General features: G+C 45.0%; 2 protein-coding genes across 2 annotated transcripts in view; one reads left to right on the top strand and one right to left on the bottom strand.

The window, feature by feature from the left end:
• Positions 1-3,291: 3,291 nt before the first annotated feature.
• On the bottom strand, positions 3,292-10,147 carry Gcm2 (glial cells missing transcription factor 2). The gene is made up of 5 exons (XM_055595098.1): positions 10,058-10,147; positions 6,720-6,972; positions 6,463-6,575; positions 5,212-5,337; positions 3,292-4,215 (listed from the first exon to the last, which is right to left on the bottom strand). Exons 1-5 carry the CDS (start codon positions 10,145-10,147, stop codon positions 3,292-3,294), a joined length of 1,506 nt encoding a protein of 501 aa, XP_055451073.1.
• Positions 10,148-10,843: 696 nt separating this feature from the next.
• The window catches only part of Sycp2l (synaptonemal complex protein 2 like), a 54,172-nt gene continuing 37,041 nt past the window's right edge, over positions 10,844-27,974 (top strand). The window contains 9 exon segments of the mRNA XM_055595099.1: positions 10,844-10,972; positions 14,346-14,514; positions 15,997-16,094; positions 17,233-17,370; positions 17,457-17,576; positions 20,623-20,727; positions 21,166-21,190; positions 24,914-24,999; positions 25,103-25,191. Coding sequence (XP_055451074.1) covers positions 10,844-10,972; positions 14,346-14,514; positions 15,997-16,094; positions 17,233-17,370; positions 17,457-17,576; positions 20,623-20,727; positions 21,166-21,190; positions 24,914-24,999; positions 25,103-25,191 — 959 coding nt within the window.

Consider the following 27,974-nt stretch of genomic DNA (forward strand, 5'->3'; position numbering starts at 1 on the left):
CTGTGAGACAGGGGTCTCTTACTAAACCTGGAAGTCACCAAGGAGATCCCAGGATCCCCCTGTGCGTGACCCTCAGCGCACATTACAGATGCACACTGCCGAGCCTGCTTTGACGTGGATGTTAGGGACAAACTCGGGTCCTCGCCTTGGGTGGCAGGCCCTTTGCTGACTGGGCCATCTCCCCAGCCCTATGCTCTTGCTGTTGATTGTTTGTTGGAAGCAGGGCCTCACTGTACAGCCCTGGTTGGCCTGACACTCACAGAGATCCTCTTGCCTCTGCCTCTGGAGTGTTGGGATTAGATTAGAGTCGTGTGCCATCACACCCAGCAGTCTTTAACACCTTAAACTACTTCTTGCCAGGCATTTAGTTACTTCCAGAAAGATAATGAATACGATGGGACAGACATTTTACAGTTTATCTGGCCTTATGTAAATTACCCTTGATGACATGGGTGAGCTGCATTCAGTCTTTGAGAGACTTGAGAGCAAATATTGATGTTTCTGAGAGACGAGAATCTGTCCCAAGATTGCAGCATCAGATCTGAGTGTGTCTTGTCTGTCAGCCTGCCCTACAGATTTCAGTCTTGCTAGCTTCACAGGCATGTGAGCCATTGACTGAAAAAACAAAGGCAAAAATTCCCTTTTATGTGTTTGTGTGTTATTCACACATAAACATAACACACACACACACACACGTGTGCACATATATGTGTACATAGGGGCTTATGCCCCAACAGCTTCCATTTAATGTTGTAGATGCATTGACAACACCTTTCCTGAGCACCCTAGGTCAGCAACACACTAGAAGACAAGCTAGCCATCCTCAGGTGACTACCGGGAGCAAAAGTGTAGGTTGCTTTTCAGAGAAAAAAAAAAAAAAAAAAAAAAAAAAGTTCCTGGGCATATCAGGAATGCGGGAAAAGAACAAATTCGAAATCAGAACTCTTGATTCCTACTGAATGCCGTTGTGCGCGCACCGTTGTAAAACGAGAAAGCTATGAGTCGAGAGCCATCTGGTGTGTGTGAGCGGCCTGCATACACATGTCTCCTGCTTCTTTTTCTGTGGAGAACACCCACCACTATGGACCCTTCCTGGATAATGAGCCTTCTGGTCTGATCTGTCCAGGATTCTATAGTTCACTAAGTGGTAGAGGGGGTAGGCTCCAATGGGTCTGACGCCAGAATTCCTGAGGGTAAAACTGCCTGGCAGAATGTATTACTCCATGTCTGGTCATGGGTGTCTTGACTGAGCGTAGCGTTGTCCTTCAGACTGGGATAGCCCACCACAGCAAACATCCAATCAAAACTGGATATTTTGCCCTTTGTATCAGTGGACAGCTGATACATACTAGAATGGGTTGCTCACATAATTTAGAATTTCCCTCAGGAAATACTCAAAAAGTCTTTGGTAATTGTGGGAGTTCAAGTTGTTTGTGTCGGTGCTTTGTTGGAGTCTTTACCTTTTGGGTGTATTTTTGGACATATTTACCTTATTAACTTTCGTTGGATATATTTACCTTTTTTGAGAGAACAAGTTGGAATTCACATTTCTAGCTCAAGAACTACTCAAATCATACTGTAAGTTATGACCAGCTAACAACCACTTTTGATCTACAATCTGTGACAAGCTCCTGAGAATCACCTTGAAATTATTTTCCTGGCATCTGTACAAACTGACATGGGTCACTGCGAACATCAATTATTCTGTCATCGCATGCTTCTCCCTTGGTTCAGTGAACGCCTGGTGTAGCATTTCACAGACTCAAGGCAATTGTCCTCATCAGAGAACTGGATCTCCAGGGTGTCCCAGCCATAACAGATAGTCATAGATATTTTACTGGAGGAACGGAAATGCTCGTAGCCACCGAATAACCAGCGACAGAACTACCAAACCCACCAGCCTGGTTACTATACATAAACTCTTCCACAGATTAACTTTGTGAGTTATCAGTTCTCTTTTATTTATATAGATTAAGTTCAGTTTTGTCAGCATAGAAACCAATAAGGCTATACCAGTTGAACCGTGTCTAAATCGGTGTTGAGTTCAAAGTGTTTGTATAGTGAGTTGTGTCTTACCAGGTAGTTACAGGCCTGAACCTCTGTCTTGAGTGACTCATGGAACACAGAAGCTGTCTGGTGGAAACTGATATTTGAAAAGACACTTACAGTAAAAGCCACAGGCTCATCCTCCTGCCTCCGCCCCTAGAGTGCTGTGATTACAGCCGTGTGTTGACACAAAGCCACAGCTCTTATCTCAAAGGACATGAGAGATAATTTATTATGAAACCAAATATAAGTGGGCATGGGGCCAGGGAACATGGATTCAGGTCGCCTCCAATAATATATTCCAACACGGTGGAAACAGTATCATGAAGTTTTTATAGTACTAGAACAAAGGGACTCATACATCGGGGTATTTGAAAAATACATCTGTGGAAATACCAGGTAGGCGGGTTATATAGTAAGGCAGAAAAAAAAAAAAACACATTTTTTTGATGGGCCTAAGATGCTACTTAATGACATTCTTAGCTTTGGGGGCAGTGGAAACTCGGGGTCAGTTTGCACATCCCAAGGAGATTCACTGAATTGTAGATAATAAGCGACTAGTAACAAGCTACGCTCTCAGATCCGGCTTCAGACCTGCTGTTTCCAGCTCCTCAGCCTCGCAGACTTTCTCACCCAGCAATCACCACTGTGGAATCTTTAACGCAGGGGAGGCTTGTTTTTTTTTTTTTTTTTCTTGGAGCTTCAGTTCACAGGTGTCTTAGCACCCCAGGCAATGGAGGATTCCTCTGGACTTACAGATTTGTCAGCTGAGCTCTGGAAAAGCCTGCAGTGCAACAGAACACTTGCTGCATTTCATACACTGCCCTCTAGGGTTCTGCTCTGAAGCTACCTACACAGCCTCTTGATGTTGTCTGTAGCTGCGTGAAATTCCCCAACAGAGGAAAAGGAAAAGGCTAAGAACGAGAACAGGATCCTCAGCCAGTAAGCTAAGGGAAGTCAGGCCATCGTATCGCAGCCCTCCAGCTTGACGATTTGTTCATTTGGAGGACTCACACTCATAGCCCATGTGGTATGTCTGGTTCTGAAATGTTCTGCATCTATCATTCTGAACCTATCATTTGCACATGATAATTTCCTCCATGTACCCTTACACTCACTCTAGTCTTGTATGTGCCATGTTTGTCGCACACACACACTGAAGCATCTAAACAATCGGTAGTTGCCCTTCAGCACATATTTTTTGCATGCAATCTATCATCGTGGTGTGTGTAACCCAGAGTCCTTCTACAAGTCCTCATTGTCAAAGCTGAAGGGCTGCCCTGTCCTCTCCAAGTAACCCATCACAGAGCCCACCCCAGATAGACACACATCCCATGCCTCTGCTCCATCTGTCCTGGAGGCATCTGTCTCTTGAGGAAAAGCCACAGTGGGTCTGGCGCCCTGGCAATCTCCAGAGACCTTCACACGAGTTCTCCCTGAAGGAGAGGCTGCCTGAATGTCTCCTTCCGGAGAGGCTAAGGCTTGTGGACAGATGAGCCTTGGGAGGTTTTCAGAAGCACAGGTGCAGCTGGCCAGGCTGCTAACCTCCTGCATTCCGTCACCGTGTTTCAGAGCAGGGTGCTGGTAGGCCTGGTAAGCCACTGTGGTGGTGATCACTGTCTGCAGGGCCTGGGTACCTGCTGATGGGGTCGGCAGGTACCTGCAGGGCAGCTCTGGGTTGTAGTAAGGGCATGTGGTCACAGCCTGGCATTGCCCGTAATCAACCCTCTCCTCAAGGCTGGGTTTCCCGTGCGTAGGTTTCCAGCCATGATATTTGGCTGTGAAATCCAAGCTTGCCTCATATGAGCTGACATTATACTGGAGTGAGTTTAGATGGACCCAGTCTGTGTCATCAGGGATACTGGAGGACTCTCTATACAGGATGGGATATGAACTTGAACCCGTAACCCCAGGACCTGCCAATTCATAGCTCCAAGGGGGCCTGGGAAAATAGATGTTTGGACTTGAATATTTCTGAAATGGCAGCATTACATCTCCTTGAAAGGTGGCCAGGTCACAGGGAACACTGTGAATGTCAGAGTTTGGAATGGAAGGGCAGGGCTGTCCCATGACAGGGAAGCCGGTATCAGCAGTCATATCAAACAGTTCTGTGGGTTCCAGGGCAGACATGCTATTGAGGTGTCCACAGCTGTCCTGAGCACTTCCTGCCTAAAAAAAAGTCACAAATACAGACATAGGGCACACAACACATACCATAACACAATCTGTAAATGATGTGAACATCTTCACTAACAGCAACAATCCATCACATAAATAAAATACAGTTCTGTGTAGTGAGCCATGGCTTGCTGAGGTTTACAGTTTGGGCCTGGGGTCCAGAGGTTGCTGATGGATGCACTGACCAAGGAAGGTCCTCAGTAGCCAGGCAGGGTGGGTCTGACCAGCTGAGGTAGCTGTTCTCATCCATGTGCTTCTAATATGGAGGCTCGGGAGCTGCTTAGACCTACCTTCAAGTCCTGCCCTTAGCCCTACCAACCAACCGGGTGCTTTGCCCCTCTGGATCATGGATCAGCATTTTAAACACAGGGATTAGCTGCAGCTAGTCCTTCAGAGCATTTCTGGAATGCACGAACTCTTATATCAGCACTTGGCACTTGGAAAGGAACTGCTCTGCTCATGCTCTCTGCCTACTAGGCACGTTTTGGTGGAGAATGCAAATTTGGTCAAGTTGCCTAAGAAAAACTTGTCCATTCCTTCATAAACTCTGTTGCTAGTGCTTGAATTTTGAGTGTCCCCCAACGGTTCCTGCGTTTAGGCTCAGTCCCCAGTATGATGCCATCAGGGGATGGTGGATTCTTTTTTTTTTTTTTTTTTTTTTTTTTTTTCTTTTTTCTGTTTTGTTTTTTGCAAGACAAGATTTCTCTGTGTAGCCCTGACTGTCCTGGCACTCCCTTTGTAGACCAGGCTGGCCTTGAACTCTCCTACCTCTGCCCCACAGGTGCAGCAAACATCCTAACATAATCACCTCTAGGGATCATTCACCTATTTTAAAGAAGGTATGAGAGCCCTGAAATGATGATGACTTTTGTTAGAGATACGTAATTTTCACATGACATTAAACCTTTGTGGTTGATACATGGCACTCATCTTTCAGTTGGCTATCCTGTAAGTGAACACAGATCTCTGGGTGGTGTCAGCCATTACCTCAGGCTCTGCAGATCTCCTTTTCAGGGGTTGGTAAAAAGAGGCCATCTGTCTCTTGAGGGCACTTCTTCTGCCTTCTGTCTCTGCCTTACTCTCTGGTCTGGGATGATCATGAACTCCTTTGGCCTGTGTTAATGAAGAAATTGAATTGTCTATCAATTTCTCTAGAAAGAAAAGCCAGCTCTTCTGAGAGTTGGTCCGAACAAGACTGTGCCTTTTCAGACTGCCAAGTTATTGTTGTTGTTTTAAATTTTTCCTCAAAATGACAAGGTGTTGTTCAAAATAAAACAGCACCATGGCAAATATCTTAGCGGGGTATGATAGTCTATGCCTGATATCCAGTATTTGGCAGGGTGAGGCAGGAGGGTCAGAGTGTGTAGAAACCATCCTGGCTTACATAGTGAGTTCCAGGCTATCCTGGGCTACATATCAGGACCCTGTTTCTCAAAGAAAACAAAAAGCCAACAAGGACAACAGATATCTTAAAAGGTAGCTTGCAAACCAAGTATTCTCTCAAACAAATGTAACTGGGTCCACACTTCTGGCCCTTAAAGAGTACACTGAGCCATCCAAGGTGGCACACAGCTGTAACTCCAGCACTCAGTGGGCTAAAGCAGGAGGATTGTGAGTTCAAGGCCAGCTTGGACTGCCTAGCAAGTTCCAGGTCAGACTGCGTTGTACAGCCAGACCCTGTCTGGGAAACAACAAAATCTAGCCAAACAGCTCATCACTTGATTTCTAGGAACCAGAGCACCTACAGGGAGTCTGTGATTTAATTTCCAGGACAGATGGTAGGGGCTTTGCTCCACGTGGTATGACAGAAATACTCAATACAAATGATGTTCTGAACCCACTGTACAGGCTGGTTTTGTGTGTCACCTTGACACAAGCTGTGTCATCATAGAAGGAGAAAAGAGACTCAGTTGAGAAAATGCCTCCATGAGATCCAGCTGAAGGCATTTTCTTGGTTAGTGATCAAAGGTGGAGGGCCCAGCCTGTTGTGGGTGGTTTCCTCCCTGGGCTGGTGGTCCTGGGTTCTACAAGAAAACAGGCTGAGCAAGCCAGGGGAAGCAAGCTAGTGACCAGCTCTTGCCTGGAGGTTCCTGCCCTGCTTGAGTTCCTGTCCTGACTTCCTTTAGTGGTGAACGGCAATGTGGAAGTGTGAGCCAAATACCCCCCGCCCCACAACTTGCCTTTTGGTCATGGTGTTTCACCACAACAATAGAAACCCCGACTAAGACGTCCACTTACCTGAAAAAATATTGCGTTGCCATCAAGTCGCCAAAAGTTGGTGACGGGGTATCCACTCTGTCCTCGGCAAGGAACCAACTCCAAAGCTGAATGACAGTTGGGACAAGCTTTCTCTGCAAACCCCAGAGAGAGAAATGTTAAGCTGAACCTGCAGCCTAGAACAGTCTGAAGGAAGCTCAGGGGACGTCATCCGGGAACAGGAAACCCAGGGCTCCAAAGCCACCCTTCCCCAACTGTAGCTGTCCCGCCGCCCTCACTCTGTTGTTTCAGTCGGGCCTTGTCGCAGATGGCTGGCCTCAGCTGCAGGTGCGAGCCGTCCTGCAGCGCGCAGGCGCGTGCGCACACCACCACGCCCAGGCAGGACTTCTTGAGGATGTGGCCATTGTGGTTGTTGGTGTTGCGCATGGCCCAGCCGCTCAGGTGGCGCTGAGCCTTCTTCTCCTGGCTGCTGTAGATGAGGCGCACATAACCATCAGGCCACTCCTGGAAGCGGTCAAAGTGGGTTGGTTCCTAGGAAAAGATGGCGGACAGAATAGGGTTTTAGATGACGGAGCCCGGATCAGAGGCACCCTGACTTTAACTTCTTCTATGACCTGGAAGACAAAGCGGGGTAGCTTCTGATACCCCCAAATTATTCTAGTATACAAAATCAATCGTCAGCCACATGCCTGACAGATCCTAAATAATGCGTGTCTATAAGGTGTTGATGTCTACACAGTTTCTAAGTAACAAATGCATATTAATATACCTAGCCTTCACACTACCTGTGGGCAGTCGGGACAATCATCAGGCCCATCTCATAGAATAGGATATCAGAGACTTCAACTGACTTGGCAAAGTTCACACAGCTGCCAGGGCCTGGCTATGGGCTGTTTGACCTGTAGCTGACTCAGAGCCTGGGTTTCTTGTGGCTGACATTCTAATTTCTTGGTGCGTTTAGATGCTGAAAGCATTTTCAAGTCTTCTGAGAGCTAGGGCTGAAAGTGGTCAGGATATGTTCTCACTGAAATGCAATTTAACTGGTATGTATCTTCAGGTCAGTACTTTTTCTCTAAAAACTCTTGGCACTCTATCCCAAACCTGCCAATCACGCCAACTATGACCCCAGGAGCAAAGGTAGAAAGCATTCGTCTGCACGTCTGCCTTAGCTCTGAGAGCTTCAAACGGTGTTCTGATGTAGAACCTAATCCTCATGCTAAATTGTGGGTTTAGGAGATTGGGGACCATGCCCGACAATGGACTACCTGCCCCTACCTCAGCAACATGGGCTTGCTATGCTCCTCAACAAAGAACCACAGCTTGGAATAAAGTGTCATACTGAGTATCAGTTTAGTACCCGTGTCTGGTGGTCTTTGCCTCATGCTTCATTTAAAATGTAATACACTTCTATATAATTTAACATAGATGACCCTTTACTGAGCATTTTCTATTTACTCCTCTTGTTTTTGTTTTTAATTATTAATTAATTAATTAATTTTTTGCAAGCTGTCTTGTAACCCCCCCCACCCCCCGGCTGGCCTCACTATGTAGCTGAGGAATTGAGGAATGACCTTGAACTCTTGATCCTCCTACCTCCACATCTTGGGTGTTAGGATTATGGGAGGGAGGGGTGTGTGCCAACCCGCCCCCCTCCAGTTTTCTCCAAGCACTGGAAGATAAAAGCACATCTTAATCCCCGAATTTCACAGCTCAGCATTAAGGTCACCACAATATATAACAATGATGTCCAAGTATAAAATAAACATTCTGTTTTATGGGGAAGCTGTTCTATGGATCTACAGACAGATTACTCCTTCTAAACAATAGTCAGTATTTACATTGATGACCCAAGTCTCCAAAATGGAGGAAGCGCTATACAGGTTAATCTCTTCCGGGAAAATGGATTCAGGGCACATTACAAAGGTAAGCTAAATGAGGCTGGATGGACTATTTTTACATCTTTCTCCTAATTCATTGAACTGAATACAATTTGGGGACATTTTTATGATTTGCATAATCTCAGAGCATATATAACAAGGAAAAATTAAAATATTTACAGCTGACCAGCTGCTATACAAATAAAAGCTTTCAACTCTTTGCCTGCATTCAGTATTTGACAGATTTATTTCATGCTTGTTTCTAATTTTCTGTGTGTATGTGCATCTGTGTGTATTTCTGTGTGGGGTATGTGTACCTGAAATTAGGTTTCATTTGATCTAATATGTTGTCAGCACACACACACACACACACACACACACACACACAATTATAAGATGTCAGCATGTCTGAGGAAAATTTGAGATTGTTATCTATTTTCATCCCCTGATGACAGAACAGCAGCCTGAGACTCACAAAAATTCAAGGACTCTCTCAAGGTCATATAACCAGTTTGGCTCAATCACCCAGTTGGTCAGAAGGCTACAATGATAGGTTTCTCCAGGAGTTTGTGTGTGTGTATGAGTGTGTGTGTGTGTGTGTGTGTGTGTGTGTAAGAGAGAGGGGAGAGGGAGATGGAGAGATTGTTATTGCTGTTCATGTTTCAGTGTGCCTGTCTCTTCTCACATGTAGCGATACCCCTGATAAAGAACCAGGCACCCTGAACCAGTGACGTGGCTTAGCAGGTAAAGGCATGACTGTGTAAAACTGACTGTCTGAGTTAAATTTTAAGTCCCACAGAAGAAAGAGAGAAGTGAACATCCTCTGACCTCAACACATGCATCCTGATGTGCACGCGTCTCTATACAAACCTGTGCACACACACAATACACACAATAAAAAATAAAAGTGGATTCCAAAGGAGGAAAAGCAATTCCTATTTACCAGGAAGTCTACGCGTCTTTCAGGTCATGTCCTTATGGCATCGTTTGGATCTGATTAGTTTCTAGAATGCCAGATTATATGTATGTATATATATATATATATATATTTTTTTTTTTTAATGGAGATTTTCACTGACAGAAGTCATCAGCTGGGGTCTATTTGGTCTATAATGGAAAATGAATTTATCCTGAGAGGATGAAAGGATTGGGGCATCTTCTCAGGCAGGTGATGGAGGGCTTTCAGTAAATCGCTCCAGTATGGACATTTGCCTTAGATTCCAGTCACCTTCTAATGCCTGGCTTGGTCATGTGAGAATCAGTGCTTCCTGCTTTGGCTGAGATTTCTCCAACACTCTCTCTTGAACTTCGAATGAGAGAGTAAGGAGTGAGGCTCTTCATTGTTTTGTTTTGAAATGAGGTTTCGTTAAGTAGCCCAGACTGGCCTTGAATTTGTGGCAATCCTCCTGCCTTAGCCTCCAAGAAAAGAGACTCAGTTTTTGCCTTGGTTAAGAATGGAAGAGAGAATGGAGAGCCTGACCTGACTACTTAGGAACATGAGTCCGTATTTCTGTTGCTTTAGTGTGTTTTAGAGAAGTGTAAGTAAATCACTCTAAGAAAACTGAATCACTCCAAGAAGACTCATCTCTAAATGGAACCACACTTTCTGTAGAGGCCAACTTCCCTCTGTGTGTGTATGGGGGGGGGGGAGTGTCATAGCATGAATTAATGAATTAGCTTGTGGGTTTTCTCTTTGGCTGGACAGCGGCACATTTTACCTTAAGTGGTATCTCCCTCACCTGAGGCATCTGCGGATCATTGATGTCCCACTTGAGCTTCATCCCGTAGGAGAGCACAGGGTCTGCAGCCTGACCTCTGTCTGCTGGCATCTGCGGGGGCCTCCGGTACTCTGTAACCAGAATCCTGAAAGGCAAGCAAAAACAAGGAGTGCTCAGGGAGTGCTTTTCTCCAAAAATGAGAAGTAGTGTGAGGGATGTGAGTGAGAGGAGGAGGAGCAGAGAAGGAGGAGGAGAAGGGAGGAGAGAGGGAGGAGACACACAAACACAGACTGGAGAGAGGGAGGGAGGAAGACAGAGACACACACACAGACAGATACACAGAGAGATAGAGAGAAATACAGACACAGACAGAAGAGAGGGAGGGTGACAGGGACAGAGAGACACACAGAGACAGATACACAGAGATAGCAATAGAGAGGGGGAGGAGAGAGAGAGACAGAGTCTCCCTCTGAACACTAGCAGCTTTTTGAAGCAGGTTTGTACAGACCCATCTCTGCTGGGCTACCTCTCTCCAGGACCTGAAGCGCCAAGGCCAGCAGGCTTGTCTGCCTAGCGGGAGCCGGGAAGGGAATGTAGGGGAGAGTTAAAGTGAGCAGCCGAGGGAAGGGAAACCGAAGCTGAGCAGTTGACCCCGGGAACAAGTAGGGCTGTTTCATTTCTGTCGAAAACCTAAAGAGATTGTTCGCCAGCCCCTCTGTTGGCTCTGCAGAGGGCTTAGGTTGAGGCTCTGGAAGCAAAGGTTTCCAGCAAAGTCTCTCCAGAGCTAGATCTGGTGCGCAGTGGGAAATGCGAGGGAGACTGGAGAGTCAGCAGCAGGCATCTCCAGCCTCCACGGTGCTCAGGGTTCTTGCAGGACCTGGCCGGTCCCCAGGTCTGTGGTCTGTGGTTTGGTCAGAGAGTAAGCCTAGCATTCCGGTAAGTTCTACGGGCACACCACAGACCTGACCACTGGAACCATCCCGGGAAGAGAACCTGGAGGTTGGAGCCAGGAGATGGAGAGGAAGGGAGACAAGAAACTGCAGCTGGAGCTGCCCCAACTGAGGCGACCTTTCTCCTTCACCTGCCTCTCTTGACAGCATAGACACTCAAGAAAGCCACAAGTGTCTCTCCCAGGCCACCGCAGGGCAGGATCCCGGACCGTGAAGGGGGGTGGGCTTCCAGAATCTCTTCCTCGTGCGCTCGCTTTGCAGCTGGCGCTCTGCTCTTCCATCAGCAGTCTTGGCTAAAATAAATAAGTACGCAAAAAGCAAATAAATGGATGAGCGGATAAATAAAAAGAAAGGAGCAGATCCCACAGTACGGGTCATTATTAGAGGAGGCGTCCCCAACTCCGGTCTGTTCTGGCGCTGTCACCGACATCTCAGACCCAGCAGGACAGCATAGGTCCGGCTTTGCTTGAGCAGTGCCACGCAAGCACCATCTTCTATGCAAACCCCGCAAGGGCCGGTGCGGTTTACCACCGGGGTTTCTATGCAACAACCCCAGGAAAGAGGATTGGGTCCTGCGTGTTCCTGGGGCTCTACCTCCCCAGTCAGGGGCTTGCGGGAGTGGGGTGGGGTGGGGTGGGTGGAGGGGTGTCATCTCAATAGAAAGTTTGGTTTCACAGCAGCCTACCAGCCTGTTAGGACGGGGAGCGGGAAGAGAAAGGGGTCCTGGAGGGAGGATGGGAGGCGGGGGGGGGGGGGCGCCGTTCCCGAGCTTTCTTCCTGTAGCTCGAGGCTGGGTTGATTTTTATTCTGAATACAGAAAGTCCTAGCAGATGAAAGTGAACGTCTCAACCAAAGTTCTTTTTTAAAACTGCTCTCACAGGGTCATTACTGAAGTGTACCTGGGGACAAAGACGTGTCTCCGTTTTGTTTTGTTTTTCTTTCCACTGAGCCCTCATGTTACTGACTACCAAGGTCCAGGGATACTTCTGCCATTCAGTTGCTTTTTGGTTTGCTTGTCTCTCAAAATTAAAAGTAAGTTAAAACTATTGACCTTTTTAAAAACAAACAAACAAACAAACAAACAAACAAATAAATAAAACCTCCTTAAAAGTGACAGCTTAAGGCAATTTATGCTTTTTGAACGTATTAAAATATATCTCCCAAACCAGCCACCTAACATGCCATCTGAAAATGTATAAAGATCCATCTGTGGCCGTACTGACAGCTTAGTAGGCTCTTTCTCATCTCTACGCTTTTGAAAGATTCCTACAAACACGTGAACGATGGGCCCAGGAATCAGCTTAACAGGTAGAGGGAGGTGATGGGGGATGGGTACCGGGACGGAGGGGAGGAGGGGCGGTGGGGCGGGGACGGGGACGGGGACGGGGGAGGGGGTAGGGTGGTGGGGAGAGGTAGCGGGGTGGGTTGAAGAACTGGGGTAGCGACAGGACTGCTGGAGATTGGTGCTCTCATTTCATCACACAAACAGAAAGCGTAATTTACACGTTCAAGGCAGATGAATTTCTACGCTAAAGGAGAAGAAACAACCCCTTCAACTCAAGCAGGGAGATGGCGCAAGCCTCTAACCCCAGCAGCTGGAAGAAGGATGGAGGAGGAGCAAAGGTTCGAGGCCATCACAGACTACATGAGACCTGGTCTCAGAAAACAAAACCAAGTGACAGAAGCCTTTTAGTTTGTGAAGGATTAAAGCACACACTTCAGGTTGCCCTATAATTGGGTAAAATATGTGAATAAAAGAAGTTAATCAAAATGACAATACAAATAAGTTATGACACCGATGTCTGTCTTGTTGCTTTTAATAACTTTGGAAGGTTGGAACACATTGCCACTATAGGGTTTGGAAGCATAGACTTTCCCCCAAATTCTGAAAATCATGTTTTCTGTCTAATTTTTTTAATATTAATGTTATTCTCTAAAGTGAAATGCATTTACGTTGGATTTTGATCGTTTGATTTTTAGAGATTGTACTCTCGTTCTAACTTCACTTTTTGCATTGACTCAAGACAACTGCATTCGTGTGAGTCTTGATCACCATTGAACATGTAAGAATCTGTTAATTTGAGCAAGGATCAAGCCTTTGAATTTGCAAGGTTTAAGTTAAGATAGGTTAAGTTAATGACAGTGTACTTAGAACATGTTTTCTGGGGGCTGGTATGTTCAGGGCTGTTTAGACAAACTGCCACGCTTGCAAGTTCCGGCGTACTAACAGGGGTTATCATCACACACGCCATGCTTCCTGTTCAAGTAGCAAAGGCCTTCTGTAAGTATCACAGCATAACATACAGTGTCTGGCTGTAATACAAGCGAGGGCTTCTGCAAGGGAGGTTTGGAATGGAGGGTGCATTTCTATCTGTCTATCTATCTATCTATCTATCTATCTATCTATCTATCTATCTACCTATCTTCTAACTGTGTGGGGGTGACAGGGAGGGTGCACACACGCCAGAGAGCTACCTGGAAGTCAGAGAGAAGTTACAGGAACTCCTTCTCTCTCAGTTCTCTCTCTCCACCATCCTGGTCCTGGGGCCGAAGCTCAAGTCCCCAAGTCACTTCAGCACTGTTTGCTTACAAAGAAAACCATTATATATATATATATATATATATATATATATATATATATATATATATACACATATATATACACATATATATACACATGTACATACATATATACATACACACATATATTCATATATATTGTCATGGAGGTCATAGCAGCCCGTCTCTAGCATACACACACTTAGGTTAAACAAAGCGGTTGGAAACTAAGCTAATAGGGGGGAAAAAAGTCCTTCTCTTTTGTGGCTCAAGTCTGCAATCACAGCATCGTGGGAGGCTGAGGCGAGAGTCAGCCCGGGATACACAGCAACACTTAAAAAACAAATATGACCCTTCTCCTTCTGCCTAAAGTACCGTTAAAAGTACCATTATTTTATATGGTACCTTGATAGTAAGGCCGGGTCCAAGTCTGGTTCAGTAGGACCACGCTGCTTTCTGAACACGAATTTTCCCTTCCCAGGGCGCCTTTGTTGGGTCAAGATCCAACAGGGATGTTGGCCTAGTGGCTAGAACTTCATCCCCAGCCTTCTGAGAGTTCGAGGCTAGCCTGGGGTATAGAGTGAGTTCCAGATCAGTCTGGGTGCAGAACGAGACCCTGAACCCAAACCAGATCCGAACCACCGTAGCACTCAGGCTAGCAAATTGGGCAGCAAACGTCACTGGCTTCAGCCACACCGGTGCCAGATCAGAACAGTCCCACAGCTGTGCGCATCCAGGCAAGCAGGCCTGACCCTGCGAGCGAGGTACTCGCGCCCCTTCTATAATCTCATACACCGGAGTCTAGCAGAGTTTTCAGGAGCAGCTGCATCCAGTTTGGGTTCCTGGAGAAGACCGCCTGCATCCAAGAGTCACCTGCCACGCGGATCCTCGCTTTGCTCTCAGGGGGGAGCGGTGCTGCTGCAGCCAAGCCCGTGTCGCGTCGTCGCCTGAAGCCTGGGGATGGCAGCGGTGAGTGACATCAGGGGTGGAGCCGGGCTTCCCTTCCCAGTCTCTGTTTTCCGTGGCGGCCCTCTAGGCTTGCACCCACAGGTGTAGAGGCCCAGCACCGTTTGGCCGACCAGACAAGTCCTTGGGGTACTGGGGTACCTTGGAGCGTGTCAGCCTCTTGGGTTTGCATGGTGCTGGCTGGCAGCTCTCAGGAAAATGGGGAAATAACAGGGATCCTGAGCCTCAGCTCCAAAAAACTCTGCACGAGCTTTCGGGCTCTTTTGAGAGAACTATTGACCACTTGGCTGCAGACCTCTTTATCCCTTCCGGGACGGGGTAACCCAGCCAGCAGCAAAAATAAGTCTAGCTGGAAAGGGTCTTTTATTTCTCCCATTTATACAAGATGATGAGAACAACGTTGCAAAATGCACCGACATTAGGGACTTTGATTAAGTTCCTAAAAACAGAACTGCTAACTTAAGCAGATTTTGTTTTGTTTTGTTTTGCCTTGAGTGAGACAGGGTCTCATTTGCCCAGAGTGGCGTAGATTGCCCACATAGCTGAGGATAATTCTGAACTCTTGATTGACCTCTCAAATGCTGTGATTACATTCGGTACCATCACAGCCGGCTCCAGGGTGACTTAAAAAGAGCCGTTTAGCAGAGGTTTAGCTTTTGCACATTGTACTTTACCATGAAATTGTCGGGGCCAAACGAGACTGGGCGCTGTTTGTAAAGTCAAGAACCATAGACCAGGCAAGGTCCCTTGACGAAAATGTCCTAGCCCTGTGGAAACCTTGTGTGGGCCGTGGATGGTTAAACCTTGAAATTTCACTATAAGCCCTAATGTTAAACTTTATGTCACAAATATAAGGACTCAAGTTTCTTATTACAACTTGTAATACAACTTTTGAACATGGGTTTGAACTTAAACATGAATTTTATTAACACAAAGCCCCTTTCTATGATATAGTGGTCTCCGTAGAGTTTATCCTCTGTAGAACATTCAGCTGTTTTCTCTACTGCTTGTGAGACAATATTTTGTTTTCGAAGACCTTGTCAAAGGGAGTAGCTTTATTTTTATTTTTGTTTTTATTTTATTTTATTTTATTTTAAAAAACACTATCTTAATATACTGAAGTATAGCTCTTCAACAGTTAATGCGTTCTGGGGTTTGTGGGAGGACTCAGTTTTCTTTAATGAGAGTTTGACCATGCTCCAGTGAGTATATGGGCAACACAAATTGGTGGATGGATTTTTTTTTTAGGGGGGGCAGAAGGGCACATGGGTGGGAGGGTGGTCCTGGGAGGAATGGGAAGCAAGCTCAATCAGGGTGCATTGTATGGAATTCCCAAATAATAAAAATATGTTGGCGGGGAAATAAAACCCCCTTACCACCTTATTTCAGCTTATGACAAAAACCTGTTCAAAAGCGCAGCATAAACTTTTATTCTATTTTTAGAATTTGAATTGCGTCTTTGACCTTTATTCTTCTTCTTTAAAGAACATCTTTTTTATTGCACACAGAAAAATAAAAATCCTCCGCAAAAACAGTCGGCTAAGGAAGAAGCTGGGACTAGTTGGGCCCAAAGTGCTTTTCAGGTAATGATAAAGTTTATTTTCTCTATGGGTTATAGTTGGGAGTTCTGGGCGGGTCCCCCGTTGCTTCTCAGGCCTGGAGCAGACACATCGTGGCTTTCATTGTGCTACCCCGTCACAGCCATGTCTGTTCCACTTCACTCCATGCCTCCTTCCAGAACCCTACAGCAAACCGTCCAGTGTCTAGCCTTTATTCCAGGTGAAAGTAGCCAGCACTGAATAAAACTTAGGAATTTCAGAGCCAAACAACAGGTGGTGTGAGAGCCAAACAACAGGTGTGCAGACTTAGCAGAGCAGAGTCATAATGCAGAATCATTGCTGGTGCTTCGTTTAAGGTGGTCCTGCAAGCCCTGCCTATAAGGTGGTACTTAAACCGCTTCTGGGGGAGGGGGGCGTCAGTTTCATTTGAAGAGGCAGTGGTGGGGATCGGAAGTCCAGACATAACTGCGTGCAAAAACCCAAGGCAAGGAAGACCGTCTAGGTATTTTACTCTGGATATTAGCCCCCACCCCTTTATTGTTTTTCTGACCTTTAATGGGTGAGCCTAGGGTCATGGTTGTCAAACTCAAGCAGGGTCGGGGTGTATGTGTGGGAGTCTGAACTCTTAAAAACCCTGAGGAGGTCCAGCTGCTACAGGGGACCCACCAATACCTTGTCTAGAACATTGAAAGTTTCACGTTTTGATACGTGATTGTCATGGACATATTTTTCTATCTTTTTGTCCCCATGTCTAGACCTTTTACCCAAAGTGAAATGACAGAGCAAAAACAACAAAGACATTGGTCTTGAACTACGAAATAGGAAAATATGTCTGTTGACAACCATGCAACAAAACATTAGCGTTTTCATTTCACTTTGAATTATAATTCTTTGCAGTTATTGGTACCCAGGGTCTTCCCATACGAGACAAGTGTTCTACCACTGGGCTGCATCCCCAGAAACAAAGTTACATTTATTCATTTCTTTGCTGGTACTGGATCTTGAACCCCGGTCCTTGAATGTGCTAGATGAGAGCTCTAACCACTGAGCTGTGTCTCCAGCTCCCACAGAATTTTTGTTGAGTACACCGCTAGTTTGAAATGTTGATATAAAACAAACGTGCTTTAGAAAGTTAGTAATCCACCAACCATCTACTTTCTAGCTTCAGTCTCTTCTTACTGCTTCGACTCATCACACAAGATTTTATAAAATAGACCTTTACCTTCAGAAGAAAGAGAGCTATGTGCCTCAGAAATACGACAATCTTCTCCTTCTGCTTTTAGACAGAGACCTATTTAAGGCAAGTGGTTTAATTTGTGTGGGGGACAGAACACCAATGTATGTGCCCCGGCAAGAGTTTTAAAGTTTGTGTGTTCTGATGCTCAGGAGCTGGGTAAAGACAGGTTCCATAATTGTTCCCTGCTGCTGAGATGTATCCAGAGGTTCTTCAGAGATGACCCAAACCGAGAGGAGCCCTTGTTAATTCAGCAGGGACTTACCCAAAAGATAAGTGCACTTTACAGCTTGGGGGCAGCTCTTGGAGCTGAGGGAGCTGCTCAGGGTGGAGCATCTGCCTAAGGGGAGTGAGGTCCGGGAAGGGGAGGTGGAGGGAGGAATAAAATAAAAACTGCTGTGCCAGGGAGGTGGTGGTGCACGCTTTTAATCCCGGCAGAGGGAGGCAGCTCTCTGAGGTTGAGGCCAGCCTGGTCTCCAGAGTAAGTTCCAGGACAGCCAGGGCTACACAGTGAAACCTTGTCTCCAAGAAACAAAATCAAATCAAAAGCTGAAACAGGAAGCTAGAAAGAAAAAGGCCATCCTTGTTGCTTCTGTGTCTACCTGCGTGTTGGGCAGAGCTCAGGCATCATCATTTCTGAAGTTCTGGGGGTCTGAACCCAGACCCCTCGAACATGCAGGCAAATGCTCTATGACTGAGCCATGTTCTCATCCCACAGGCAGGGCATCCTGAGGCTATACAGATCTACACAGTTGTGTAATAACCAATTCTTGCTCTTCACGTGGCATTTTTCTTCTGGGGGAGGGAGGGAATGGGACTTCTGTGGACCAGACCGATCTCAAATTTGCTAGAGGGTGACCTTGAACTTCTGTTCTCCTTACCTATAGCTAAAAATCTAGTATGTCAGGGTGGTGAGTTCTGGGCATAAAACCCTGGGCTTTCTCCATGATACAACTAAGTTACCTTCTAATCTCCCAATTGTATTTTTTAAAAAATTGTGTGTGTGTGTGTGTGTATGTGTATGATGTACATATGTACATATGTGTGTGTATGTGTGCAGGTGTCTATGGCATCTAGAGATGCCAGATCCCCTGGAACTAGAGTCTGTGGGTGGGTGTGAGCTGCCAGATATGAGTGATAGGAACCAAACTCTGGTCTCCTGCAAGAGTAATTAATTGTTCTCTTAATTTCTGAGTCATCTCTAAAGCCCTCTATCCCCCCTCCCCCCACCCCAAGGCAGCGGCCTTGCTATATAGTCCCAGGCTGGCCTTAAACGCATAGAAGTCTTCCTGCTTCGGCTTCCCACATGCTGAGCCCACAGGCCTGAGTTGTGTGCTGCCCAAGCCCAGTTAGTAACCACACACTAGTGATCATTTCAGAGACGCTGGGGAAGGTGAGGTGAGCACAGAGCTGGCTCTCTATTTGAGTAGACCTTCTGAGCATGATCAGACCTAGAAAGCTCATCAAAAACTCCCCCCTTAATACAACCTGTTCCTCATCCTTTCTAAGTCCTCAATCAAAATAAAGAAAGAAAGAAAGAAAAGAAAAGAAAAAAAAAGAAAAAGGAAAAATATTTTTTGCTCATTCAAGTCATGAGAATGACAGCATTTTATGGCTTTTGAAAATTGAGCGCAGGGCAGTGTTGGCATAAGCCTTTAATCCCAGCACTAGGGAGGCAGAGGCAGGGGCAGGGGCAGGGGCATGGGCATATCTCTAGCAGCCTGATCTACAGAATGAGTTCTATAACAGCCAGGGATACACAGTGAAACTCTGTCTCAAAAACAAAGAAACAAACAAAAAATAAAACAACCCCCCCCAGACAAAAAAAAAAACAAAAAAATGAGCCGGGTAGTAATGATGAGTATGTATATTAATGGCAGCTGGCGCAGCGCAGTTTGCAAAACTCTTACTGCTGCTCTCATTTCTAACTATCGAGGCTTCTGCTACTCTGTTTGAAGGGGGCAGGCAAGATGCAGATGCGGTGGTTGAAGGCAATCAGGATAGTAATAGCTCTGTACTATTACCTGGCCATACCTAGCTCTTAGAGGTTACGAAGACCTGGTTGGGCCAAGAAGTTAACCACCATTCTACAATAAACTACCACTCTTTCTGGGACTGCCCCTTCTAGAGAGAAGAGTAGGTTTTCCCAAACTCTTTTCTGGGGTTTTAATTTTATTTAATATCATTGAGTGTATGTTGTGCGTGTAGGGCGTGTGGGTGTGGGTGTGTGCATGTGTTTGTTTTTGTGTTTGTGTGTAAGTGAAGATCAAAAGACAAGTTTTGGGTGTCGGTTCTCTTCTTCCCTCTATGGATTCTTGCAACCAAACTCAGGTCAGGCTTGGTGGCAAGTACTTTTACCTACTTAGCCGTCTTGCCAGCCCCTAACTGGACTTTTAAAGTGTCGCAGAGGCCATTAAAGACTCTGCTTTCACTGGGTCTGATGGCTCAGGTCTGGAATCCTAGCTATTTAGGATTCGAATGCTGGAAAATTATAAACTCTAAGTGATTCTGGGCTGCAGGGTGAGTTCAAGAGAAGAGTGGGCAGCTTGGACTTTGTCTCAAAATAAGAGGCAAAGAATATTCCTCCGATGGGAATTATACTCTTGGGAGTTCTTTATAACTTTCCCCTAATCTATGTTTGCTTTTTTCCAACAGTAAAATAAGATAACAGGTAAAAAGAGAACTAGGAATATACGTCAGTCGTAGAGCATTTGCCTAGCATGACTGGGCCCAATACACAGTACCATTAGGAAACAAAAGGCATGAGTTAATTTTTTATTTGATGTTCCTTAGCTCCCCAGTGCCCTAACTTGTACAGGGAAGAGGAGATGAGCCTCAAAGGAAACGGAGCAGAGAGGTACTACAGACACTTTGGAACCTAAGCTTATTGCTAGGGAGTTGTGAATTAGAATATGCCCCAACTTGATTTTGCTACTTAAGTCTTAAAGGCTATATTAGATACTGCACTTGTTTCTATGGCAAAATGCCTTAAGAAAACTTTGGCTCACAGTTTGAGGGTAGAGTCCATCATGATGGGAGTCACTGCAGAAGGAACACGAAGTAGCTGGTCACCTTGCATTCACAGTCAGGAGACTAATTGAATTGAATGCTGGTACTCAGTTCTTTCTTGCATTCATTGAATCCAGGATGTGCCATTTTCATTCTTTCTGACTTGTTCCTGATGGATGGGAAATCTGTATCATGTGTGGGAAAAGGTCTTCAGGCTGCTGTTTCTTTCGTGGAAATTTTTTTTTGTAAATCTTGTGGAGTGGGTGGTACTCTGACCCATGTGGTTCCATCAGTATTTCTTCTGTGTACATGGTTGCCTGGTTTGACGAAATAAAAACCTATCTGATGAGGAAAACCTATGCCTTGAACGTACTGCTGATTAAAGTTATGGAAGACTTCCTCGAAACTGTACAGGTAAGAATGGAATTTCTTCAGGGGACAGAGCCATCATGGGTGGGCAGGAAGCTAAGTGTTAAAAAAAAAAAACTTTCTGTTTTATGTTTGGGTTAAAAAAAAGTCTCTTTAGAAGTTGGCTTTCTATAAGATGTGAATTTAAAAAGATTGTCACATTTAATGGTTAAGTCATTGTGTGAAAGAGTAGCAGACATTACTATATGCAACGAATGACACAGGAAACTGAGAAGTTATTTGCTTTATATATTTAAGTTTTACCTATTATTTGTTTGACTGTGTAGCGTCGCTCACTGGAACGAAGGGGCTGTGATTCGAACAGGCTTCTAATGGATTTTTTTCTTCTGTCTCCGAGTTCAGTTTTCGTGGGTTAGTATTCATGCATTACTGTCAGACTGTGTGGTTCTTTAAAATAACAGGTTGCACTTTTCCTTTTCCTAGGTCATTTCCAAGCACAGCAGGAAAGGTAAGCATCTGAGCAGTTACCAATTGTCCATCTTCATCAAGAGAATATTTTGGCACAGATGGTTTAAGTGACAGGCAAGGGTGTAGTTTAAACAGGTCTGGATTTATCAACCACTTTACATAGTCCTGCTGTGATGTTGGAAGGCATTTCATTGTGAATCATTGCCTCAGCTTTCACTTACTGGCTCTTGTCTCTGCTCTAGCTGACTCTCCTCTGTACAGATAATGGAAAACCACTTTGTGTCCAGAGCGGCAGGAGTTTAGCTGTCTGGTTTGGATCCAGTTTCTACCTAGGTTCATGTGCTAGAGGCCTGGTCCTACTGTGGGCCTAAAGAGAGGTAGTGAATCTGTAGCCCAGCTCCATGAAGGGATTCATCAGGTCCAGGACTGGACTAGTTCCCACAAGAATGGGTACTAATTACTTAGTTGTAATTACTTACTATAAAGAGAGTTTGGCCGTTGCCTTTTGCTTTCGTGCTCTCTGCTTCCCATAAATCATCTTCCACACTGTGTTCCTGCCATCATGGGTTCTTCCCCAGAAGTCACAGATTTTGCTGCCAAGCTTTTGAGCTCCCAGCACTGTGAGCTAAACCATCCTCTTTTCTTTGTTAAGCGGATCCAGATTCAGGTGTCCGGCTATAGCAACAGACGGTTGTCAAAGACACAAACCAGCAAAAGTTTAGCTACTATTGACTTAAACTGAATAACTTGGAGTAAATCAATGTAACTATTGGTTTACTTTGGGCGCCAATGAAGATAGCTTTGTCTTTCTCGAGTCTGCAAGGTAAAATTTTGAAACAGCGAAGTTTGTTCCATTCAACTCCAGTTTAAGGGTAATTTGATACTTTGGATTATGACATCCTGGAAGCAAAGATGCACTTGGGATGTTTTGAGCATCCCAGAACACATGGCCATCGCACAGGAAAAGGTCATTTTTCTGGGGAGTTACTCAGTTTAAAGAAGCTGTTGGTAAGCCGATGCCACACTTGACAAGGTATGGCAATTGGAAAAGCAGCACCGGGAGCTTTGGTGTATCCTGCATACTTGGGAACAAAAGCCTTTGCATCAGTTAGTTTTCTTAGCAATATGATAAAATGCCTGAATTAAATAATTTACAAAAACAAAGGACTTATTCAGGCTCATAGTTTCAGAGCTGCTTGGTCTATAAACTCGGATCGAGCATCGTGGTAGCTGGGAGCGTGTGGTGGGTGAGGACCACAGGCAGAAAGCAGAGCAAAGTCACAAGAAGAAGGGACAAGGTTATGACTCGGCACCCAAGAATGAAGTTCCTCCCTGGAACCATGATCTGCTTTCTTTAATGGTACCCTGCTTTTTTTTCTGCCTCCTAATTACCCACGTTTGGAGTCCATCAGTACATTATACCATTCACTTAGGCGAGAGGTCTCATGATCTCACTCTGTCTGGGAACGCCCTCACAGACACACCAGGAGTTTTTATTGATCCCAAGCAAACCGACCAACGCAGCTTGTCTTAGTCTGGGGGGGGGGGGGTCCTAAACATTTTCTTTATGACTTTCATTAGCAATAGTGAGTGTCTTTAAGAATGGCTGATAAAAACACGTGATGGTGCCTTCTTTGGCAACGTTTGTAACCCTGCAGAGCACACCTTATCTTAACAGTATATACTTCGCCCACATCCATCCGTGTGAGCTGTCTGTTGAGTCAATAACCGTTGACTTGGTGCGTTTGCGGGCTCTTGCTCTCCTCGTGGCAACTCTACCACTCTGCACAGAGGCACACGTCTGTTAGAGGACCACTGTAGTCAGCTCTAGCTGCCCTAACAGCTCTAGCTGCTTAAACAGGCATTTGTTTGTGCTACTTAATGGGGGGAAGGGTGTGAACCCAAAGATTAGGCTGGCAGCATTTTTGGGTCCTGGGGAGGGCTATCTTCCATTTCTCACTGTGTCCTCATCGTGGAGAGACAGAGCTAGCAGTCTCTCAGACGGGTGACAGCCCTACCACGCAGGCCTCCCACCCTCGTGACCTCATCTAACAGTTGTTTCCCAAAGGCCCTCTCTCAGATATCACACTGGGGTGAATGCTTTAATGTATGAATTGGGAAGAGACGATCCCACACATCTGTAGTAACACCAGTTCATTGCTGGGGCCTCACTCTGACTACCCTGGGGTGAGGGGGTGGGGATAGCTGCTCCATAAGCAGCAAGTTCTCCCATGCTGTCTTTGGCAGTTGACTGGCCCTGCTAGGCTCTGCAGAATGGATGCCCAGCCCTCCCACCTGAGGTAGAAAGGGGTTTCTATTGGAGGACTTCCCACCATCTCCTGCCATTGTAGGATTAATCCCTGCAGTGTATTCAGCCGGGATTTAACCCTGTCATTCCTGTTCCATCGGGGTGGGGGAGGCTCCTTTGCTCTCTGTGCTGCTGCATGGGTTCTGTTTGAACACTTTCCCCTTCACTGGTGATGAGAGTGCTCTGAGTCTATAGAGTTATTCCCAGAGTTCCCTCAATCAACAGTAACCTGATATTACCCTATCTCTTCTTTGGTCTATGTTAATGTTCACATATGGCTGTAAGTTTTATTCACTCTTTTGTTTTTGCTTATATCTATTTTCATTTTTGCCTGGTACTTTCTCATGTAAGTTTTCCGCTGGTTTCTCTCAAAAACTTATTTCCTAATTTGTGCTGTCAGTCCCAGGACAATGAACCAAATGCTTTCTGCTTTTTTTTTTTTTTTTTTTTTTAACAAAGGGTGTTGACATACTTCTCAGAAGTTAGTTTTCTGTGACCCCTCTGTCATCCAAGTCTCTTCTTCTGTGTCACAGAGCCAAAGCCTGTCACTCTAGCTCCTCTCAGAATGAAAGCACGATGCTGGGTGTTTGCTAGCACGTGCAGATAGACGCCTTCAAGTGTCTTGCTGGCCACCTGGGGTTTGCTCGAATCTTTGCATCTAATCTGGTTGATGGCAGGTCCAGCTGAGGTTCTGTTGTTCTCAGGTTATCTGGCTGACAGAAAACTGAAGACAGTATTGTCATACTTCCCTGTTTGGTTTCCTGTAACTGTATGAGTTATACCGGGGTAAAATATATGTACTTTGTGATAAATAGCTTGCATATTGAGTTGATACATCTGAACCTAGCAACATTACCCGCTGGCCCTGACATTCCTTTCTCTATGGCGTTCACTGCTGTTGCCACTTACTGCCTTAATATAAGCCCACAAGTGCAACTGTAAAAGCTAGCTCACTTAGTTTGATATAAGGTAGTATCTCACGGTCTTGTTTCTCTCATGTGGAAGTTTCTGTGTTGTATTAATGAAGACCAACTCATTTGAAGGTTTCTGCTTCCCTGCTCTAGACTTTATAGCATGTTTGTTTGTATATTATGTATAATGGATATGTATGTAATACAGATTCATATAAACCATGTAAACAGGACGGCCCAAGTACCTGCACTGAGAATATTGTCCATCGAGCACAAAAAAGAGGTTTGGCTCAGGTTGCAGCAGTGACGAGGCTACTCACACTTTGCTCAGGTGGCTGTTCCAATCCTTAGTGGGCATTTATGAAACCAAGCGTCCCATATCCTGGGGCTGCTGTGACTAGGAGCCGGCTCTGACCTGTCCCTCACCTGCACTATTGTTCCCTGCACTGGGAACTGCTCTCAGTTTGCCCTTCTTCCTGCTACACAGAAGTCAATTCTGGGTCTTTCCAGCATCCATTTGATGCGTTTACAATTGCGCTTTCAGGGGCAATCGAGATGTTGGATTCCTTCCTACTTAGTGTAGGAAACCTGGTGGCAAAGAGCATTGTGACACCACCCATTCAGCAGAAGGTGAGTTGTAACGACCCACTAAGTTAACAGTTGCTCTGGAAAACCCATGCATGCATTTTTATTTTGTCTCTTTGCCATGAATTCTCATTACAATTCTGAGCAGGCTCTGGAGACTTTGAACTTCATTTTGGCTGCTGTACCCAAGGAAGAGAGAAAACAGCTCTCCTCAGCAGAAGGCCCATGCTGTCTTATGTAAGTTAACTCACACTCCGGTGATGGTATAAGCCCCAAATCCTTGTACTATTCTTTGTGCTCTGGACACTCACCTACTTCATTCCTTCCTTCAGCATGTACCCTGTGCGTTCAGAGTATCTGGCTGGGAAGGACTGAAGACTGAAGGGTAGTCTTTTCCAGGCTCCGCTCTTAACCGTGTGGGGGTTTCTTTTGTTTGCTTGTTTGGAGGTAGTGGTGGTTTTTTCTTTGCGTTCATTAAATTTGCGGGTTAAAATGTTCTCTCAGCTGACTGATTATGTAAATATAAACTCTAGTGTTGACTTATGGAAGGATGTCAATGGGCATACACACATACACAGACACACACACATACGGTGACACACACAGAGAGACACACAAACACACACAGATACCCCCTGCTTCACACACACACTTAGTAGCCTAGTTGTGGCTACATAGATCTTAAAATCTTACATTTTAAAAAAATAATTTATTTAATTTCACGTGTATTAGTATGAAGGTGTCAGATCCCTTGGAACTGCAATCACAGACAGTTGTGAGCTGCCATGTGGTTGCTGGGAATTGAACTGGGGTCCTTTGGAAGTGCAGACAGTGCTCTTAACCACTGAGCCATCTCCCCCGCCCCAAATTCTTACATTTTAAGGCCTTGATATGTTACATTTGAACATTTGGAGATAAGGTTTTACGTAGCACTTCGAATGTGACATTTGAGGATGAGGGTTTAATACAAGATGAAGTGAATTGCAAACATGCACCTGTTTTGAAATTTGAACTTAAACACATATCTATGAGGATGGCTAGCAAGGAGGACATCTTGGTGACCATTCCCGTGGCATGCCATAAGAAGTGTGCCATCACTAGAACCTAGAAGTGCTGCTTGCTGAGCAGGAGTTTGCTGCTGTTCATTGTGCTGATCTATGAGCCATGTGACTTTGAGTCATTCATTAAAAAAGAAATCACTCCTCTTAAGAGACTGTGGCTGAAGTGAGAATTTTTGGTTTCTTTAAAAACACAGAAATGTTAGGGAATGTGTCTTTGTTTTAATGCCAGGTGTGGGATATGGGGCTGCTTCAGCTTGTCCGCAGCAGCTGACTATGATTTGCCTCGTGCTCTAGCAGAGGTGGGATTTTTGCCAGCTGTAGGTAGTTTCAGCAAGTGTATGACATTTAGAATTCTGGGGACTCTTGAGAGGGTCTATGAATGTGAGAGCCCTAAAAGAGGCTGCAGTGGCTGCTGCTTGTCAAATAATCATGCACAAAGAGATGAGAAGAAATTGAATATTCTGATAAGGAAGATCAAACTTGCCTCAACGAAACAGATGCCCCTAATCAGCAGGAAGTAGTTTAATGATAATAAAGACTCTCTCACCCTTCTCCACCTTTATTCCACCCTTTCAACCTCTCCCCCAGTACTAGGTAGGAAAGAAAGAAGGGGAGAAGAGAGAGAGAGTAAGGAACCCATAAAGTAGCAAACACCCAACAGCCCCTCAGCTATTGAACCCTCAATACATTTCAGGGATAGAGCCATAGTATCTGATCATGGTATAGAATCTTTTTGATGTATGTCTGTATTTTCTTTGAAAGTATTTTATTAGCTATTTCTCCTTTAATCATGACTGATAGTTTTACTGGATGTATATTCTTTTAAGTTGGCTATCATCATTTTTTAGTACTTGGTATTCACGGTTCTCTGGATCTCATAGTTTACAATGAGAAATCAGCTGTGTTATTCTGATGGGTTTCCTTTTATGTGTGACTTGCAATTTGTTTCTCAGGCGCTTTGAATATACTTTGTTGTACATACTTAATGTTTTTACTATGATATGCACTGGGAATTTTCTTTTCTGGTCTTGTCTATTTGGTGTGCTGTGTGCTGCTTCTTGTATCTGTATGAGTGTGTCTTTAGTGTGGGGAAGTTTTCTTTAATGATCTTGTTGAAGATCTGGTCTGAGCTGTTGATTTGAGATTCTCCTTCATTGATGCCTATAATTTGAAAGTTTGGTTTTTTTTCATGGTGTTTTGCATTTCTTGTGTTTAAAAAGTTCATCATGTTCCTTGCTTATGTGGTTGAGATCCTCTGTTTTATCTTAAATATATATATTCTTTAAGATCCAATATCCTATCTTCTGCTAGATTCATTCTACTTGTAAGGCTTTTCTTTGAGATTTCCAATTGAGCTATCGTTTTTGTTTGTTTGTTTAGTTTTGTTTTTAAATTCAATCTAAATTTCAGCTTGAGTTCTTCTTCAATGTTTCTGTGTACTGATTGAATTCTGTTGTTGAGTCCTGGATTGTCTTCATAATTTCTGTCAGCCTTATGTTTGTGTTCTCGTGGGCATTGCTCAAGCATTTATTCTCCATAAGTTCTTTCTCTGATTTCTTTCAGCAATTTCTTTGTGTATTTCTTTAAACACCTTGAATTCTTTGAGGCAGTTTATTTATTTATTTTATTTATTTAATTTATGTGTCTTGGATTTCATCTAAGCAACTCTCATTGGCAAGCATGTCTAGGTTTTGGAGAGAAGATGCTGGCCTGATCTTTTATATTGTTGGTATTTCTGGGATGAGATCTGGGCATGTGGCATTCATTTGTTAGTTCTGGGTTTATTATGGATGGGGCAGCTTGCAGGAGAAAAGAAGATGTGGGAGCAGACGTGGAGCTGGTTCAGATTGGAGGCAGCTTGTTCCACACCCACAGCAGGGCAGGGTAGATGTCTGAGTGGAAAAGCTGGATATGACATGGGAAAGCCCTTTGGCTTGATGGGTTGGTAGTGAGGCTACT

The sequence above is a fragment of the Psammomys obesus genome, unplaced genomic scaffold (assembly GCF_907164565.1).
Source record: "Psammomys obesus unplaced genomic scaffold, mPsaObe1.curated_primary_1811, whole genome shotgun sequence".
NCBI lineage: Eukaryota > Metazoa > Chordata > Mammalia > Rodentia > Muridae > Psammomys > Psammomys obesus.

Bases quoted from the DNA above. Each gene is read 5' to 3' on its own strand.
- Gcm2 (XM_055595098.1), bottom strand. From the start codon at position 10,147: ATGCCAGCAGACAGAGGTCAGGCTGCAGACCCTGTGCTCTCCTACGGG. The intron at 6,973-10,057 runs GTGAGGGAGATA...ATCTTTTCCTAG, and splicing joins ATGATCCGCAGATGCCTCAG to GAACCAACCCACTTTGACCG. The intron at 5,338-6,462 runs GTAAGTGGACGT...TCATTAACACAG, and splicing joins GCAACGCAATATTTTTTCAG to GCCAAAGGAGTTCATGATCA.